The sequence below is a fragment of the Cebus imitator genome, unplaced genomic scaffold (assembly GCF_001604975.1).
Source record: "Cebus imitator isolate Cc_AM_T3 unplaced genomic scaffold, Cebus_imitator-1.0 Scaffold202, whole genome shotgun sequence".
Taxonomy (NCBI): domain Eukaryota; kingdom Metazoa; phylum Chordata; class Mammalia; order Primates; family Cebidae; genus Cebus; species Cebus imitator.
The window spans coordinates 1582358-1601236 of record NW_016107517.1 but is presented as its reverse complement, the minus strand read 5'-3'; the positions used below and the strand labels follow the sequence as shown (position 1 = coordinate 1601236).

The window sequence follows — 18879 nt, the reverse complement described above, 5'->3', positions numbered from 1 at the left end:
GCAGCCCTTCCGTCCACACCCGCAGGCGCACGCAGCCCTTCCGTCCACACCCGCAGGCACAGGCAGCCCTGCCGTATACACTTGCTATCTCCACGTCCATCCAGTGAGAGATCTGGGCTATAAACAGCTGCCCACCGTGGACAAGCCCAGGGGACTCCCTGGGAGAGGCTGGCGAAGGAGTGGCTACAGTGGCTTTTCTAAAGCTTCTCTGACTTTTCCTGGTATGTGACAAGTAGGCTTTCCGGAGAAAATAAGAAGCATAGCTTCCCAAGTTCAGAACTTAACAAACTTAGAGCTCCGGTGTGTGGGAGGTAGGTGGTGGGAAAAAAAGAAGTAGTTAATGCAAACTGTTACTGATATGCCAGTCAGATGCACCTCTTGTAGTAGAACTGGTGTCTTCAGTTTTGATGATCAAAAGACCCAGGTACACTAGATCTGCTTTCTAAGCAGGAGCGTAGACTAGTCACCCTCATATTTCTAAAAGTATCTGCTTTGTAGACTCGCTTTGTGCCTGCCATTGTCACAGTTGGGATTTGTCTAAAAAAAATCTGTCATCTAGATACTGATCCTATTATAATGTGGGAATACCTTCCTTCAAATTTTCATGTGGATTTTCCTATGTCCTTGGTCTGACATTTTACTAATGCTAGCATTAGTCAGACTTGCTTAATATTATATAGAAAACAGATGTGAAGGTTTTTATTTACAAACATATTTTAAATGTAATTTCTTTCTCGATTCTTCCTTGCAAATTTATTTTCCCCACATTGCTCTTCAGTAGAAATGTGTGTAACTGGCTACTAGAATCCATTTTAAATGGGGCACTAATAAGGGAGAAAATGAGGAAATCAAATCCCAAACCCTGCTCCTTGAATCTGGAATATCTTAGTCAGATGAAGACCGTGATTGGGAATGAGAATGTGAAGAGAGGAGACACAGAGCCATTTCTCTGGAGAGAGCCATTGCTTCCCTGCAAGTGTCCACTCGACCTGGCTTGTTGGGCGTGTCCTTATTGGAGATATTCTGGGTCACAGTCTAACTCCTGCCCGGATAAATTGCCAGCTCTGGAGTACCTTTGGGGGAGGTTTTCTGCACAACTTTAAACTGTAGTTGAATAAATGCTTCCCCATACTCCTATCATTCCGCTTTAAAAAATGTACTGTTCTTCTAAGAAGTAAAGTAACAGACCTGGCAAATGAACGCTTTTACTTATATGACATATTATAATGAGGCATAATTAATCTTTATGCTGAAAGAGGGTTTTCAGATGTGCAAAGTGATGAGATTATTTCTAGGCTATCAATAGTGTCTCTGAACCAAGTGTGGTGGTAGACCCGCAGTCCCAGCTACTTGGGAGGCTGATGCAGGGGGATTGCTTGAGTCTAGGAGTTCGAGGCTGCAGTGAGCTATGACCAAACCACTGTACTCCAGCCTGAGAGAGGGAGACCCTGTCTCTAAAGAAAGCAAAAACAAAAACAAAATCAAAACCCATACTGTCTCTGGTCTTGAATTAGGTTTTGTCACAGCGGAAAGGCAGACTGAGTTTCCATAAGCTTTATTCTTCTTTTTCAAAATATGTGTCTCATTACTAAGGGATTTAATGCCTTTGCAATATTTCCTTTCATTGTAAACCATCCTATCTCCCAAATAGTCACTTTGCTCAGCACCAACTAGTAGTGAGTGGCCAAAAAATATTGTTTTGGTTTTTTTACACTAAATTTTATATATTTTTTCTGAGCCTTTTGTTTTCTTTACTTTTTCATGTATGGAAAGAGAAGCCTAATGTGCTTGATCTAGGCTAAGAATCTGTTCTGGAAAGAATTTTTACTTCCTAGAAGCAAAGGGCCGGTGGGCAGAGGCAGGCTGTTGGCTTGACTGGACACTTGAAGAAATTGTCTGCAGTGCCAACGAGCTTCAGCCTGGATTCACCTTCTGTTCTTGGCAAAATGTTTTGTCATGGGACTGTGGAGTGACTGGTGCCACCTGGTGGAGAGTTCCAGAAAGACACAGGGAGATGCATGGGAGGTCATCATTCCCTTACTCCCCTGAAATCTCAGGACTGGAAGCCATTGCAGCGCTTTTATTGTTTTGCCTCTTGGCCTGCCCTGAAATAGCCCAGTCACATGAGAATCTCTGATGCTTCAGAAGATTTCAGAGAGTAACATTTGCTAACCATTAGCAGGAGCTCATGCCAAAGCTTAATAATAATAATGATAATAACAAAATTAGCCAGTGCTTATTAGGTGTTTGCCATGTTCCAGGCACTGTCTGTGTTCAGTGCTTTTCCTCCGTTAAGTCCTCATGACCACTTTCTGAGGGAGGCACTTGAATCCTCTCTATTTCACCAAGGAAGAAACAGAGCAGTACAAAAGTTGCTCAAGGTTACTCAATGAAGTGGACGTCTTTATTACTCAGTAAAGTGAAAAGTGTGAACCTTTGAGGCAGGATTTGAACCAGGATAGCCAGAATCCAGGAGTGTGCCCTCAACCGCATCCTGCTTCCTGAAACTCAATTCTTGTGAATAAATGCTGCCTTGGCATTAGATGAAATTCTGCTTTTCAGATTAAACCCCTAATTACTTGTAGAAATAGATAAACCCCTATGATCATTCTCTGTCAATAATTATTTCTCAGTAGAGTACAGCGCACTGGGTACATAGGATGTTTAATGATAAAAATTATTATGCCAATCTAAGAAAGTCATAAATGTTTGAGAAACCCAATCAGCATTATATATATTGTTGACTAAATCAAATGATGAGTCCAGAAAATGAAAGGGAAGAGGGAATTAATGTATTTGGAAAGTAGAATGATGAAGTGTGTGCAGAGTGTTTGGAAATCAGAAAGGTATAATCATGATACTGTAATGACAGAAGGAATTAAGGCTGTCTCAGAAAATTGGAGAAAAAATGGAAAATAAGTCTGAGAAAATGAAGAATGGAGATAATGTGGACGATTATACATTAGTTGTTCTATAATCTGAAGCATAATTTTGTTAGTTTTTATTTTTATTAAAAGCATAATTGAGAAAACAATAGCATACTAATGTACAGAAGAGCAAACTAATTTTTACAAAAACAATTTTAAATTATCTTATGTAACTTCAGCTTTTCTCAGAAAACCTGTGTAAACATTTTAATGAATGCAATAATGTTTATGAGATTACTTTGAAATTACATTACAGTATTATGACAAAAATTACTCTTTAGTAATGCAGAAGTGGCAAATTTCCCTTTTCCCAGTATGTAATATGGAGAAAGTTAAAAGTACATTGTGGACTCTGGAATGTATCTGTGATAGGCAGTTACCCAGCACAAATCCTCATATTTCATCCTTTAGCAAGACATAGAGGGCTTCACGGAAGTTGAAAAAGCCCTCGAATATTGTAATTTCTAAGGTTCCTCATTGTTAAAGTTAACACATATGAAAACAAGTTTGCAAATATTGTAGCATTCTTAGTGCTTTTATTTATTAATGCTCTATGCTTTTACAATTCATACATAAATGAATGTCTAACATAATTTATAGATATCATACAAAGGCTAATTGGGAGTCTTTTATGAATGCAGAGTTGAAGTCAAATTGTCCTAATGGACCCTGACGGCATTCATAGCATGAGGGAGCATTGAGAGTCCATCCTAAGAGGTTAATCAGCTGCCTGCTTTCACACAGCCAGCTTCTTAAGAGTCTAGCTCTTACTCCTTGGTTGTAATTTTTGACCTCCTAAATTAAAGCCGATAGATGCTTCTTTAATATTGCAGGGGCAAGTCTCTTTCCAAAGGAACCCCAGAAGTAATGCTGCAAGGATGGGTTATGTTCTGTTGTGTAGATTGGGGACCAGTTCATAGGTGTTGCTTTTATAATTAAGCTTCATGACATTTATGTATATGTCATTTTTGTAAATTTCAAATAATACATAAAAAAGTTTTTTTTTTTTTTTTTTTTTTTTTTAAAGAATGGAAAAACGGAAAACAACCAGTCACAAAATGAACCCTGTGCTCTAGGCTCTTAGAAAGCTGAATGGTTCAGTGAACGCTGTGGAATTACCGTTAAAAGTTTTGCTGAAGAATTGATGTTTGAGGAAGACGGGGCAGTGTTCTATTAAGGGTAGTGTTCTATTAAGAACTGTGTTCTCAGTTGGATTCAGCAGGGCTTCTTGGGGGTGGAGGAAAAGGGAGGAAGCTTCATCAGGTGCACTTCAGGTGCCTGTCATAGAATAAGACCCAGTGCCATTTTATCAGTTTGGTGTAAGATTGTGCTTCATGAAAAAATTTCATTACCATATTTTTCCTAAAGCATTTGTCTAAGGAAATGTTATCCATCATTTCAAAGCTTCATGTATGAGTTAGAACATCACAAAACAATATATTCACATTAGCTTAATTCACAATAGTCAGAACAACCCAAATGTTTATCAGTGAATAAACAGATAAATTGTGGTACACTCATACAATGGAATATTGCTCAGCAATAAAAAGGAGTGAACTGTGAATACATCTTAAGAACATGAATGCATTCTCAGGCATTATGTTGAGTAAATACATTCCCAAACAAAAGAACTGCATACTGTTATGATTCCACTTATAATGATGTTTTAAAGACAAAGTTAAGCTATGGTGATTGATGCTTTGGGTAGGAGAGTGAAGAGGCATAAAGAACCTTTCTGAGTGATGAGTACATTCTATTTTGTATTGGTTGTGGTTACATTGATGTTTACATTTGTCAAAAACTATCAAAGCATACACTTGAAATCTGTACATTTTACTTTATGTAAAGTATATGTCAATTAAAAGAATGAGAAAGAGAAACAATGAAACTGGAATATTTTTACTGATTAGAAAAACCTTCAGACTATGGCAGTTTAATGTCTTCAACCACTAGGTATAAGCTGATTTAAGAAATGTTTATATGAAGATGATTTGTATATTTTTGCAAAAGCCCTTTGTGGGGATATTGTCAGGCATGCTATTCACTGTCCCTATGCAGATCTGCAGGAGGCGTTCCCTGTATCTCCCTTGATGAATCGCTATGTTTCTTCTTCAAAGATGATAGTAAATACATAGCTTATCAACTTTGTTTTTCATTCTTCCTTCTGGATATGTCTGCTCTAAATTCACTCTTTCATGAATGCTGCTATCCTTAGCACACTTTCCCCAGCCCCAGACTTTTTCCTTGAATCTATAGTTAGCAAAAGCATGCCCTGCTGCCTTCCAGACAGCTCCACCTAGAGAAGTAACCTAGTCCCCCACTGCTTCCTGGGAACATTTTCCCTGTTGCAGAATGTTTGGGAATGTCTTCATCCTAACCTGTGAGACTCCTGCTCTCAGGGTTCAGCCTGAGTTATTCCACAGGCTCAACATTTCATCTTGGTAGACAGTGAGTGCTGCAAACCTCATTTCCATCCTCTGTTGAAAATAGCCACAGTGAGGCAGCTGATGCTATCATCCCTAGCATTTTATGCTGTTTACTTTTTAATTCTATGCAGATATCCTTGCTAAATATCGCCCTACCCTTTAGAGGTGTGCAGCCTTTATGTAGAAAAATGATGATTTTGTTTACTGATTCTAGTTTACTTTTCACCTTAACTTCATAGTGCGTGTTTTGACTATGCCGTTCTATGGCCTTTCTTACGCCCATGGAAAACTGAAATGAGTTTCCACTGCATTTTTGTGGAAGCATGACTAAAAGAGGCCTTGAATCATCTTGAATTTATGATTCTTCCCCAAGCAACCTATAAATGCTCATGATTCAAGTTGTGAAAACCCATTTAAAGGCAGTTGAGTTACGCCTAACAGTTAAAGATCAAGTTTATCATTTTCAAGTAACTCCAAAACACTCTCTTTTAAAAAAAAAAAATTACATGTAATAGTATATGTACTTCTAGAAAAGAATAAAGCAGGTTGATAATTTGCCTCTTTTAAAGGAAAAAAATGTTTTCACTTACATAAGTTCAAAGTCTCTTCCAATAAAATACTTATGAATTTTGAAGGAGAAAATAGTAACTTCATACTACAGAAACCCATTAAATATTGCCTTATTCAAGTAATGAAAGTTAGCTTCATCAGTGACATGACAAATTGATGTCACGCGTCACCTGATGGGATGCAGTGAGAATAGCATGAGAGAAAAATAAAGCAGTTCAATAGTTTGCCTATATTTTTATGAAAAAAACATTTTCACTTCTGGGGCTAAATTATTTTCTTTCTATGGATGTGTTTTTAAATCTGGTTCTTATGGTATAGTGGAAAGATCTTTAGAGTATGCCTCCATTTCTCATTCTTGTGTTTGTGAAACAGTGAGGATATACAATTTTATGTCTCAGTTTTTGACTTGGTCTTGGGGAATCTGTTTTGTTTCCACACTGTGGTTTTTTCCATATTGTTATCATTAGCAGTTGCATTCTCTATGGCCATTTGTCATTAAATTTTATGTGCCCTTTGTTTCAGAAAGAGAAAATATGTTTTCCAACTTGAATTTATGGCATTCAAAGGGCAAAGTTTTTAATTTTGTAACGGAATCCATGAAAAATTATAAGTTTCAATCATTGTTTCACATAGTGCTAATGACAAGAGATTCAACGTGTTCTTGGTGTGACTCAATTGTCTTTCTGCAGTTTCATTATGATCGCAAATCTCTGTGAGCTTTGGGGCCATGTTTTGATTCTGCCTCCAGTGAAATATTTTTTTACATTTTCTGGACTTCAAAATATAGGTATTATAAAATTTAATTGGGAATAAATTTGTGCTTTCCAAATGTATGACCAAATTTAAGTGTAATTTTATTTTAAAATAATTTACTAAATTCCTAATATTGCAGAATTTTCTCTTCTTGCTAAAGTCACTATGGCAAGTAGGTTTGTGACTCATTGTTATTCAAGCCAGTTATTGTTTATGCTTTTAAAAGTCCTCAGATATCAAAATATAGATGTTGTTAGTCATTTTACCTAGAGATTCCATTCAAGTTTTTCTATCTATTCCATTAATGTCTTTTATAGCAAAATAACCAAATTCTGAATCACACTTGGTATTTAGTTGTTGTTTGAATCTCCATTAAACCAGAGTAAGTCTCATTTTTATCCTTCATAACCTTGACACTTTTGGAAAGTACAGGCCTGTGATTTAGTAGAAAGGTCTTGAATTTGAGCTTGATTTTTCTTTTTCATGGTTGAATTCAGGCTCTGCATTTTCAGCTCTAAGATTATAGCATTGATGCTGTGTTATTCTCACTGTATCCCATTAGGTGATGTGTGACATCAATTTGTCATGTCACTGGTGATGTTAACTTTGATTACATGAATAAGGCAATATTTGCTGGGTTTCTGTAGTATGAAGTTGGTATTTCCTCCTTCAAAATTAATAAGTATTTTATTGGAGGAGACTTTGGACTTACATAAATATACTCTGTTTCATTCAATTTCATCCACTAGTTTTGGCATTCATTTTTGTTTCCTCTCTGAATTAATTATTTTTAAATGATTGTCAAATGGTGATTTCTAATATTGTCATCCTTCTACACTTATAAGTTAGTTACCTATTGTAAAGAAAAGCTTCTCTTCCCCCTATTTATTTCTTTGCTCAGTTATTTATATCAATGTGGTTTCCTATTTTATTCAATGAGAAACAATGTACCACTATCATTATACATTTGATCAGATTGTCTCAGTTTGAGCTAAGGGAAGCCCCATCAAACTAGCTTTCAAAACACCCCTGTCATTCTTTGAGCACATCTTTACTTTCTGGCGTAACAAGATTTTCAAGGTTTATCTTATATTTTATGCCCCAGCCTGGATTCAATAATTTATTTGAGAAGCTCGTTTCATGGTGTTTAGGAGCCAAAATCTGGACACTTGGTATGCTCCATGTGACTGGGTTATTGGTGCTGCCAGATGCTCTCAAGGTACAGAGCCACGAAATATATCTAGGTATATACACACATGTGTATTTTGAAACATGCACACACACTGTGCATGTCTTATATATTACTTCTATATTTATTTCTGTATTATCTCTCTAAGAAAATACATAAAGTCACACTGATATATCCAATTCTAATCAAATTCTTACCACTGTAGAGCTTATGCTAGCTTTCCTCCTTTGCAAATTTGTAACTCTATCTCCTGACAGTGAGATACATGACTCCCATTGATCTTAACCCATTCATTTATTTGATCAGTTTACCTGAATACAGTATCCTTCTTCTGTTTCCTCTCTTGACCACATGTCTCATGGAGGCCACCATATTAAATTCTTGCTTCCATATCCACTAAACCATTGGCCTTTGGTGTAAATTACTTCTCATTTTCTGTCTGTGTGTGTCTCTCTCTGTGTGTCTACACACACACACACACACACACACACACACACACACACACACTGGCTTACCTCATGGATGAGATATAATCATAAACTGATCTGATACAAATTAAATGGACAGTATCTTCAATTAGTGAACAAGTTAAAGATTATAGTGATAAAATGACTATTCTTTATTCTTTCAGGATGGAATTCCTCTTCAAATAATGCCAATATTTAAATATAAATTAATTCTTTCTTATTAAAAATCATCTACCTGATTACCTGCAATACGTTTTCCTAATACTCAAAAATCAGTGAATTTTTCAATTTTTGAAAACATATATTTAAGGCTACTGCTTTTTCACAAAGGCAATTTCCTTTTTCCATTAAAATATCTGAAAGCACAAGACATTCACATGATGCAACGAAGATAAAAACCATATCAACAAATAATACAAAGTTTTGCAAGGTGTTTGCATATAAGGCCAAATGATATTATGCAAATGCCTAAGCCAAACCTTTACATCAACAGAGAACATTGTCTATATATTTGCTGGAAAATGTATTGAAATGCACAGAGTTGCCAGACAACACATGGAATTGCCATATTGTTGTCAAAATCTGAGGTATGGCGTTGTAAGGAGTTTGCTCACAGGCTATGGCTTTACTATTTCTCTGTGATTAGTTGTTTCTCAGTGGCTACATTGCTCTACTGTGTGAGCCAATATTTGCATTTACATTACAGACCACAGTGTGAAGGATGCTTCTTATTAGTGAAGCATTTATTTGATTCTTCATTGCTCTGTAGCTTGTATCACGATTACAAGGAAGTTTAAGCTCTGATACTAACACACCACAATGTATTTTTGAGCCCTTTTTCTTTTGTGTTTACTTTTCAAGATTCTTTATGAAATTGATGGCCCAGGAGAGAGAGGGAATCTTAAATGCTGTAGGACCACAATTAACGTGAGAGATGTAATTGATGACTGGGCTCTTAAAAGCTACTCTCTGCCAACATGCCTCAGTCTCTGCTTCTAGTCTCAGACTTGCATTTACCTTTCAGACATTCCAGCAATTAGACTATGGAGATTTTATACCTAACAGTTCATCTCATTAATTCAACGAGTGTAATAGATCCTTGGCATGTTTGGATTGAAATTTTGGACAAATAGCAAGTGCTCTCAAGTAGATTTTGCTTTAGGACAAATTTGAATCCATCGGGCTGTGTGTGTGGTTTGTATGTGGAGCCTGTTGCTTTCTGGTGAGTCTGCTCAGCAGACCCTAGAGCCTGCTGCTCAGTGCAGTGGCATTGTTTCCTTCTGGTAGTTACGGTAACAGTTACTTGGGAAAGGACATGCTTAGTGGTATTCTCAAGTTTCAGGATTCACAGAGCTATTGTGTCACTTATTAAGGTCAAGGGTCCAACACTGTAATACTTTATCTAATTCCAACAGTGTTTGAAGCTGAGTACAGTTACATTATAACTGTTGCTAAATTGGAATGTAGCCTTCTAGTTAGTGGTTAGGCATTTGTTCTTTCTTTGCCTTCCCTCCCTCCCTTCCTCCTTTCCTTCCTTCCTCCCCTTCTTCTCTTTCTTTTTTCTTTTGTTTAGTATGGCTGTTGATCTCTAATCCATGATTTTATATTCTACAGAATCTTTTATCATCAATCCTCCTTCCTCATTTATTCAAGACAATGTTTTCTTTATGCTGTAATAAATCTTTAGTGTATATATCTATTTAGATTCTGAAGAATCACATATATTCTTTTGTGTTTGTTCAGTGTTTTCATCTCTGTTCTTGTCTGGTGCTTACTTTAGTTTCTATTTTTATAACCATATTTAATTGCAGCATTAGTTAGCTGCGTTATAATAGTGTAACAAGAGTCACAAAGACCTGGGTTGAAAATCAGCTCTGAAAGCCACTGGCTGTGCCTATGTATATCTAAAACCAGGTGACAAGAGTACCTATTTCAACAACTTATTCTATGTATTGAAAGACATAATGTAGTGTAGTGCTCATCCTAAACCAAGTGTACAATAAATAAAATTTAGAATATAAATTCTACAAGTGCTGAGATTTTCACTAATGTTCACAAGCACTTATTACAGTTCCTGGCACACAGGAAGCACTCAATAAATACCTGTCAGTGGTTGCTGTTCTTCGGCTACTCTAGCCCTCTCCTCAATGCTTTGAAGATGAAAGATAAAAGAAATATCTATAAAGTACATAATAAAAGGTCTGACATAGAGTATTTGATTTTGCTAGAAATATATTTGCAGGAGCTTGTCATCCAGTCAATGATTGCTTTAGATAGTGTTCTTGAGAAAACATCTTCAGAAAGGCTAACAGTCTTTTGTTTCATCCTTCCCAGGCATCCTGTTTTCATTGGTGGTGATTCTGTATGTCATCTGGGTCCAGGCAGTGGCTGACATGGAAAGCTACCGAAACATGAAAATGAAGGACTGCCTGGATTTCACCCCTTCCGTTCTGTATGGCTGGTCATTTTTCCTGGCCCCAGCTGGGATATTTTTTTCTTTGCTGGCTGGATTACTATTTCTAGTTGTTGGACGGCATATTCAGATACATCACTAAATCAACTGTTGTCACAAGTATTTTCTAGAGAGATTTTAAGACAGAGAATACTTTCTTTTCCATTTTGTTTCAGTGATCCCAGCATAAAATTAGTTGATATCACTTTTTAGTTGCTATTCAAATTCATCATTTTACTAATGACTTTCTTCAATAAGAAGGTCCTAGAATCTCACCAGACACCAACAAGTCTTCGTCTTGCCTGAGTGCTGTCAAGGACCTAGTTCTTTAGGGAACAGGTAAACAGATCTCCCTTTCATTGAACATGTTAGAGTTCATGCAGTCGCAAAGGCCTGATAGTAGCTTAATACCATGACATAGGGCAAATCTAGATAGATTTGGCTTAAAGCCTCCTTGGCATTCACTTCTGCTAATTTAAAAGAAGTTCTTGGAGAATAATTAAGAATGAGCAAGGTTGTCAGATCATTTTTTTTCATTTCTCCTCCACACACATAATATCAGCATACACATTCACTGGCTCTTGTGAGCAAGTGAATTTAAAAATAGACAGCAGTTGTTCTGATTAGTGGGAGCTATGCACTCACCAATTAAAATAGGCCACAACAACAACAAGACAGAGAGCATATACTTACCTTGTTTCTCACCAACACTGGTTTGCCTACCTAGTTTTATTCACTTAATTGTGCATGCTTACATAAACTTTAAACTATATTTAAAAGTAGCAAATCTGCATATCAAATTATATATAACGTAGATTGAATTTTTATGAACATAAAGTGAGTTAATTGTATAATTTAATATTGTTTAAAATATGTAAAAACCAAGCACTTTAGCTTGGCCCATAATTCTATTTGATATTTTAAAATTCCCATTTAAAAATTATATTGCTAACATGTTCAGCATGTGAAAATTTATTGGTAAAATGTGATTTTAATATTCTTTAGCTACAGACTCTCAACATACTTCCATGTGAGGATTATAATAGCCTTGCTTCATTAAAGACCATAAAATATTAACTTTCTCCAAGATGTTATGGGTTCCAATTCTTCTGATCATTTGATTCCTTTAATGATTGTCCCTCAATTTCTTCATCTTTACAATAGGTGTATTAACATTTACAGATTGACTATTTCCTTTAACCTACTAGAAGAAGATTTTTGTGGGGAAAGATAATTCTGTATTATTCAGTAGCATAGACATTTTGCATACCAAAGATGTTCATTTGGCACTAACGTTGATTGAAATCAAATCCGCCTGAGATGCCTAGCTCTTATTTGCATTCTGGAAGCCTCCATCCCAGGGGAGCTCAGCAGGGTGTGCAAGCTTTGTTGGAGGTGCAGTGTTTCATTCTTCAGCTGTTGTGAGGACAGAGAGTCATGACCCACAGGCAAAGGAGTTACCACCTAGAAGATGCTCTGGGATAGAGGAACTGCTGCTTGTCGTCAGTTCCTCCCATCACGCAGGAGAGATGATCCCAGTCTTCTCTGTACATCTTGTGCTTTTCTACTGAGACTTGTTCCAATGGGAAGGAGCTTTGGAAAAATTTCAGAGGTCTGAATCATAAGGGCATTTTCATGACAGGACTTGCCAATAATAATAATAATAGTAATAATAAAGCTCCAGGGGTCTAACTGGTTTCTCAAGTCATTTCAATGATATTATAAATGTTTTTGTGGTACTTTCCTTTGTCTTTCACTGTTTCATTTTTATATTGCTTCATTTACGTCTTTGCTTTTGGCTTGGTTATTAGAAAAATAATTATGAGGTCTGTTATGCATATTGACTGTGATATTGAGTTATGGCATGCCATTAAGTTTTCCAGACGATGCTGGATGTATCTGATTAGTTCATGTCATCTGTAAATACAATTCTTTTTTGTAGAACTTTGGAATGGAGCCTTTTTCTGGTGTACTGTATGCCATTTAAGTTTCACATACAAGCTGCTTTCAGCAAAGCCTTGAATATTTATAAATTTCAGATGGTTATCCTCACTTTATAGTGTACTTATGTGGCTACCATATATTTTTCATATGACAATTGGCTGAAAAGCTGATATGTATGACACTTTTACACAGATTCACACTTTGGAAATATTTGATGGTTGTAATGCAGCAATCAAATAAATTTCAAGCACATTTCTTGATCAATTTACCGGCAGTCCTCCAAAGGAATGAAGGTGAGTTGTGATTGCTATGTCAACAAGTGAAATATACTTAAAAATAGTAGCGGTATATAGTATATTATTGTAGCAACCTTATACCTGATTTGGGATATTGTGTTGCCAAATTTCCATGTTATGTTTATTTCTCTATTGGTTGTATTTATTAATTTTTAGAAGCCTTTAAACTGTGTTAGAATCTTTTTGAAAAGTGTTGATTTTGCATCATAAAATTTCAATTTAACAAATAAGATATCTTTTCAGTTATACTTTTAGAAAGAGTGAATAAAAAGGGCGGTGAATTAGCTTTTGGACTTGGTTAAAGCTATCATTTCTCCATATTGTGTTTATTCAGCTGGTTTAATTGACTTAGGTGTATGATTGTACATACATTGGAACTGGCTGGAGAGACTTTACAGAGAAGTTTAATAATCGTGTGCAGTTTGGGGGTTGATGGTAGGGCCTTCTATAAAAGGTACTATCAAGTGTGTTGTTAGTGGTCATTTGGTCATTTTTATTACTAATCTATAAAATATATTTATTAAATTTGAAGATTAAGTGGAATTATAAAGAAATATCTTGGAGGAAATGTCAGTGTTGGTAATTATTCATCTATCTATTAATTTATCATCAATATATATGGGTGCATGTGTATATATTTGTGTGTGTGTAAATATTCGTGTATATTATAAGTTTGGGTAGAAAGAGATAAATTGGGTGGTATAAATCAATATATTTGAGCTAAGCAAATTTTAAAAATCAGTTTTATCTGGCAAACAGCAATCTATTATTGTTATGTTTCCCTGAGTGCCACTTTTAACTGTTTCACTCAATGGATGGTGGTTTATTCAGTTCAACACATAATTTGATTTTTATTTTCTTAAAAATAACCACATTGGACTTACAAAGAGACTTAGAATGTCAGAGGTGTTAGGCAAATATGGGATACCGGTAAAATTAGCTGGATATAAGTCTGAAAGTGGGTGGAATTGTGAGAAAGACCAATGACAATGGGGTTGCATTGAAGAAAGTATAAGATGAGCTAAATCAAAACCAGATTTTATTTTTGTGGGACTCCACCGGAAATGGAAACTCATAAATGAGATAAAATAATCTTTATTGATTGTCTGAAGGAGTTAAATACATGGAGACATTTCCTCGGTGATGATCAAGGGTAGATGGAGAAATTCCAATAAAGAATATAGGCTGACAATATCTTAGATATGTTAAAGACCAGGGAAGATGGCAAAATAGTATCTTTCGTATTATAATAAGCATAAAGTAAGCAAAGGGACAAATAATGTGGTTAGCAGGGAAGATAGGAAAGAAAGAAAAAAAGAAAGAAAAGAGAAAGAAAGAAGAAAAAAGGAAGGAAGGAAGGAGGGAGGGAGTGAGGGAGGAAGGGAAGGCAGGCATCAAGTTACAGATTAGACTTTCTGAACTAACTCTCCAGAGCAAGCATTAGGGGCTTCACCTTCAGATCAGTGAGACAACCTGGGCTAGCCTGTGAGAGGGCATGTGTCCTGTGAGAGTGGGATATATCAAAGACAACAAGGCTGGAATGACAATGGAGATGCATTAAGAGGCCCACTCAGCCATTTGAAAGATCGTCCTCCCACCCCCAACCACAGGGTTCGGCTATGACTGAAAAATTGAAGGGGCAATTGGACCATTGGACTTTATAAATGACCCACTTCTAGATGTAAGGAACCATATGATATATCTAATAATTCTATTTACTTCTATCGATATTTAAATTATACAGTTAAATTGATCTCTATATAGATACTCTCTGTATCTATACGTTATCTCTATAAGTAACTAAATTATAATGATTTGGATTCTTCAGATGATGATGGTTTTCCAAGTTCACTCAAATGACAGGATAGTTTACCTTGAGCTTATGAAATAAGCATGGTTGAAGGAGTTGGTATCCTGCATGGAATCTGAATATTACACAGATAGTTTAGGGAAGGAGAGGGCTCACTGGGATAAAATAAGTGCACCTGCAGCTAAGATTTTCATATTCTTCTGGATGTCTAGGAATTATAGTGACATAATTCACTGAAAAGGATGGTTCTCCCTTTATATGGCAATTCCTTTTTTTCTTTTCTTAGCATTTTTCCCATTAATTCTAAAGAGACTGCCCTGTTAAAAAGTTTACCAGTGCTTGCACATAGTATTGATGTTAAAAACTACCTAAATTAATAGATATTTAAACAACATAGAATACAAAAGAGTGATATGTAAAAGAATAATGCTTATTGCCTTCTATTTTGGTCTAGCATGTATAAAGGTACTATAAGAAATATTAATATATTGTTTTCATACCCCAAAAATACAAAGGAAGTTTTTCTCAAAAAAATTTATGGGTATATGTAAATATCTGAAGGATATGTGAAATACAGAGTTGAATTAACCTGTCTGTGTGTACCTATAACCACACACCTAGGCATGTGTATATATATATACACACACATATATATATATATGATATGCATATGTATGTATATATGGATTCAAATAAAACTATATGCATATGTTTGTGTGTATGTATATAGAACTCTCTCTATATATATACATGCCTCTATATGTCTAATTACACGTGGGCTCACATATATATATATAATGTATGTGTACATATAAAAATATTTTATATGCTATAGTGTATACATGAATGCATATAAGAAATGCTTACATTATATTATATGTGCATATACACATATCAAAATATCTGTTTCAGGCATTCCCAAGCTCTTAAGTTTTGCTGGAAAGGAGAGCATGTTTTATCTTTCTGCCATTGCATGCTTGTTCTAGTGGTGAGTGAGGAGTTGGGGCAAACAATAAGTGCTACCATGGCCTTCTCTTCCCTGGATGCAGAGCTTATGCGGTGGTCCATATGCAATGAACTAGTTATGTTTTGTCTATAAATGCCAGTGGCAATGATTGTGTTTTTGAACATCTTCTGTACACCACCTGGTAATCGACTGCTGTCAATAAGTATTTATTTAATAGTCATAGGCCGGGCGTAGTGGCTCACACCTGTAATCCCAGCACTTTGGGAGGCCGAGGCAGGTGGATCACGAGGTCAAGAGATCGAGACCATCCTGGCCCAACATGGTGAAACCCCGCCTCTACTAAAAATACAAAAATTAGCTGGGCTTTTGGCACACACCTGTAGTCCCAGCTACTTGGGAGGCTGAGGTGGAAGAATCACTTGAACCTGGGAGGCGGAGGTTGCAGTGAGCGGAGGTTGTGCCACTGCACTCCAGCTTGGCGACAGAGCAAGACTCTGTCTCAAAAATAAAAAAAATAGTTATAAACCTTTTTGGGCAAAATAATTGCTTTCTAAAGCCCCATGCCTTGGTTGGTTTATTCTTTCAATCCCCTCATACTGATTGGTTCCCTGTCAACTCCCTATGTGGGTCCCCTGAAGGGAGGCTCCTAGGGTGTTGGGAATGTGATGAGTCTGTATCTGGAGAGCTGATTTCCAATTCTGGAGTATAAACTTGCAATTTGCCAAATCATTCTACTTCACTTTGACCCAGTTTCTTCATCTGAAACGTTCACTAGTTTACTCAACAAACAGTAATTGCATACATGCTATTTGTCGCAAATGGCACTAGATTTTAGACACATGTTACTGAACAAAACAGACATGGTCTTTTTTATTCTGCAAACTAAGATTCAAGCAAGGGATATAGACAACAGACAAGTAAAAAAAATAACTTTGACTTTATCAATTGGGATAAATCCTCTAGGGAAAAATGCATAACAGACATAATGAGAGATGAAACCATGCTTGTTGGATAGTAGGAGAAATTCTTTCTAAGGCAAGAATTCTGACAATTTCGATACACAAGAGATTAAAAGGGGCTAACTCGGTGAAAAGTGGAAACAAAGGGATTTCAGGGAAGGGAGCAAGTGGAAGAAAAGGCCTGAAAACAGAAAAGAACTTGGCATGTTCTGCAAGGCAGCTTGTGTGGCTGGGTATTGAAGAGGGGTGCTTTGTGATGAAGTTAGAGAAGCAAGAGGGCCCAATCATTCAAAGCCCTTGGGTCACTATGGTATATTTTGAAGACAAAGTTGAAAGGACTTGCTGTGAGTTAGATAGAGGTTGAGGACGGGGAAGAACCAAGAATGACTTCAGATTTCTAGCTTGAGCAAATGGCTGGATGGAGAAGGCAGGAGGAGAACAGGTTTGAGGGGAGAGGAATTCATGGTTCATGTTCGTGGTGTCATGTCTGAGATGCCTGTGACATGTCCAGGCCTTTCAACCTGGTAAAGAGTTGAATTTCTCAAAGTCCTACAGTGACCACAGGATGCTGTAGAAGCTGACCCCTTACTTCTCCAACCTTATTTTCTACTCTTTCCCACACTCACTCTGTGCCTCAGACATGCCAGGGTACACTCCAGACTCCACATTCTTGAACATAATGTATAGTCTGCATTATGTTGTCATAACTGAAATCTTTAAAATTAAGCAGACTGTGACCTGCACAGTTGCACATAGTGGTTAATATAGTGCAAATTTTTGTCCCCACATCTCATGTTAATTACATGAGGGGTATTTGTCCCCACATCTCATGTTAATTACAATCCCCAGTGTTGGATATGGGGCTTTGTGGGAGCTGTTTGTGTCATCAGCATCATGGCTTACATCTGTCCCTCATGGCTTGGATCTATCCTTGCCATAGTGAGTGCGTTCTCATGAGATGTAATTGATGGAGTGGCACTTCCTCCCCCACTCTCTCTTGCTCCCGCTCAGCCATGTGACATATCTACTCCCTCTTTGCCTCTGTCATGAGTAAAATTTCCCTGAGTCCTCTCCAGAAGCTGAGCAGATGCCAGTGCCATGCTTCCTTTATAGCTTGCAGAAACGTGAGACAATTAAGCCTCTTTTCTTTATAAATTACACAGTATCAGGTATTTCTTTATAGCAGGGCAAAAATGGCCTAATACAGTGGTCCCTACTCAGTCTCTCATCTCCTTTAGGTCTTTGTTCAAAGTTACTTTCTCAGAAAACATCCCGACCACCCTATTTAAAAATGCAATGTTTAAGATAAATGTTTGAGGAGATGGATGTCCCTATTACCCTGATATGATAATTGCACATTGTATGCAGGCGTCAAAACATCACATATACCCCCAAAATATGTGCAACTAGTATATGTCAATAAATTTTTAAAAACAGTTATATTTGGCAGTTAGTTCAGAGGAGCAATATGAGCCTGGAGATGTACATTGGTGAGTGGCCCCATATAAAACCATGGCAAAGATTAGACCCTGGAGGAGGTGAGCTAGAGAGACTGATCCTCTGTGTACTGGAGAACCCAACAGGGGAGGATAAGTGGAAGACTGAGCCTGCGGAGAGGCCAGAAATAGACAATGAAGAATTAATGGGAAATATGATGTCAAGGCAACCCAGAAGGAATATGTTTTGAAGAGATTGAGTTTTTATCTTTACCAGTGGTGCTGAGAAGACCCGTAGGACAGGGAAGAAAGGTGACCTTTGGAGATGCAAGCATGGAAGTGGTTGCTGATGGTGACTATAGAAGTTTTGGTGTTGTGGTGGCACTGGAAGCCAGATGTGATTGATTTGAAGAGTTAATGGGAGGTGAGAGAGTGGAAAAAGCTGTTGTGCAGCTTCTAAAACAGACTGTCTTTGAAGCGGAGCAGAGCCATGGAAATGGGTGGAAGAGAATGTGGGATGAAAAGAAAGCTTTCTGAAAACCCAGGGAAACAAAGGTAAGTGTGTGTACTTTGAACATTATCTTGTACAAAGAAGTTGATTGTGTGGACAGGATCATGAAAAGAGTGGAGCGTGGAGCCTGCCAACATATGTGTGGAGGAATAGTGGTGCCCGCCTCACCTTA

The 18879-nt window shown here is 37.0% G+C and overlaps 1 protein-coding gene across 5 annotated transcripts in view; it reads left to right on the top strand.

The window, feature by feature from the left end:
* Positions 1–13331, top strand: part of TMEM182 (transmembrane protein 182) — an 85536-nt gene extending 72205 nt beyond the window's left edge. For 3 of the 5 annotated variants that reach the window (XM_017547845.2, XM_017547841.2, XM_017547843.2), the window contains exon 4: positions 10667–13308. In XM_017547845.2, coding sequence (XP_017403334.1) covers positions 10667–10887 — 221 coding nt within the window. In that variant the 3' untranslated portion in view covers positions 10888–13308. Of the gene's footprint in view, positions 1–10666 lie in introns of all 5 variants that reach the window. The other 2 variants (XM_017547840.2, XM_017547842.2) reach the window with 2 other exon arrangements.
* The last annotated feature ends 5548 nt before the right edge of the window (positions 13332–18879 follow it).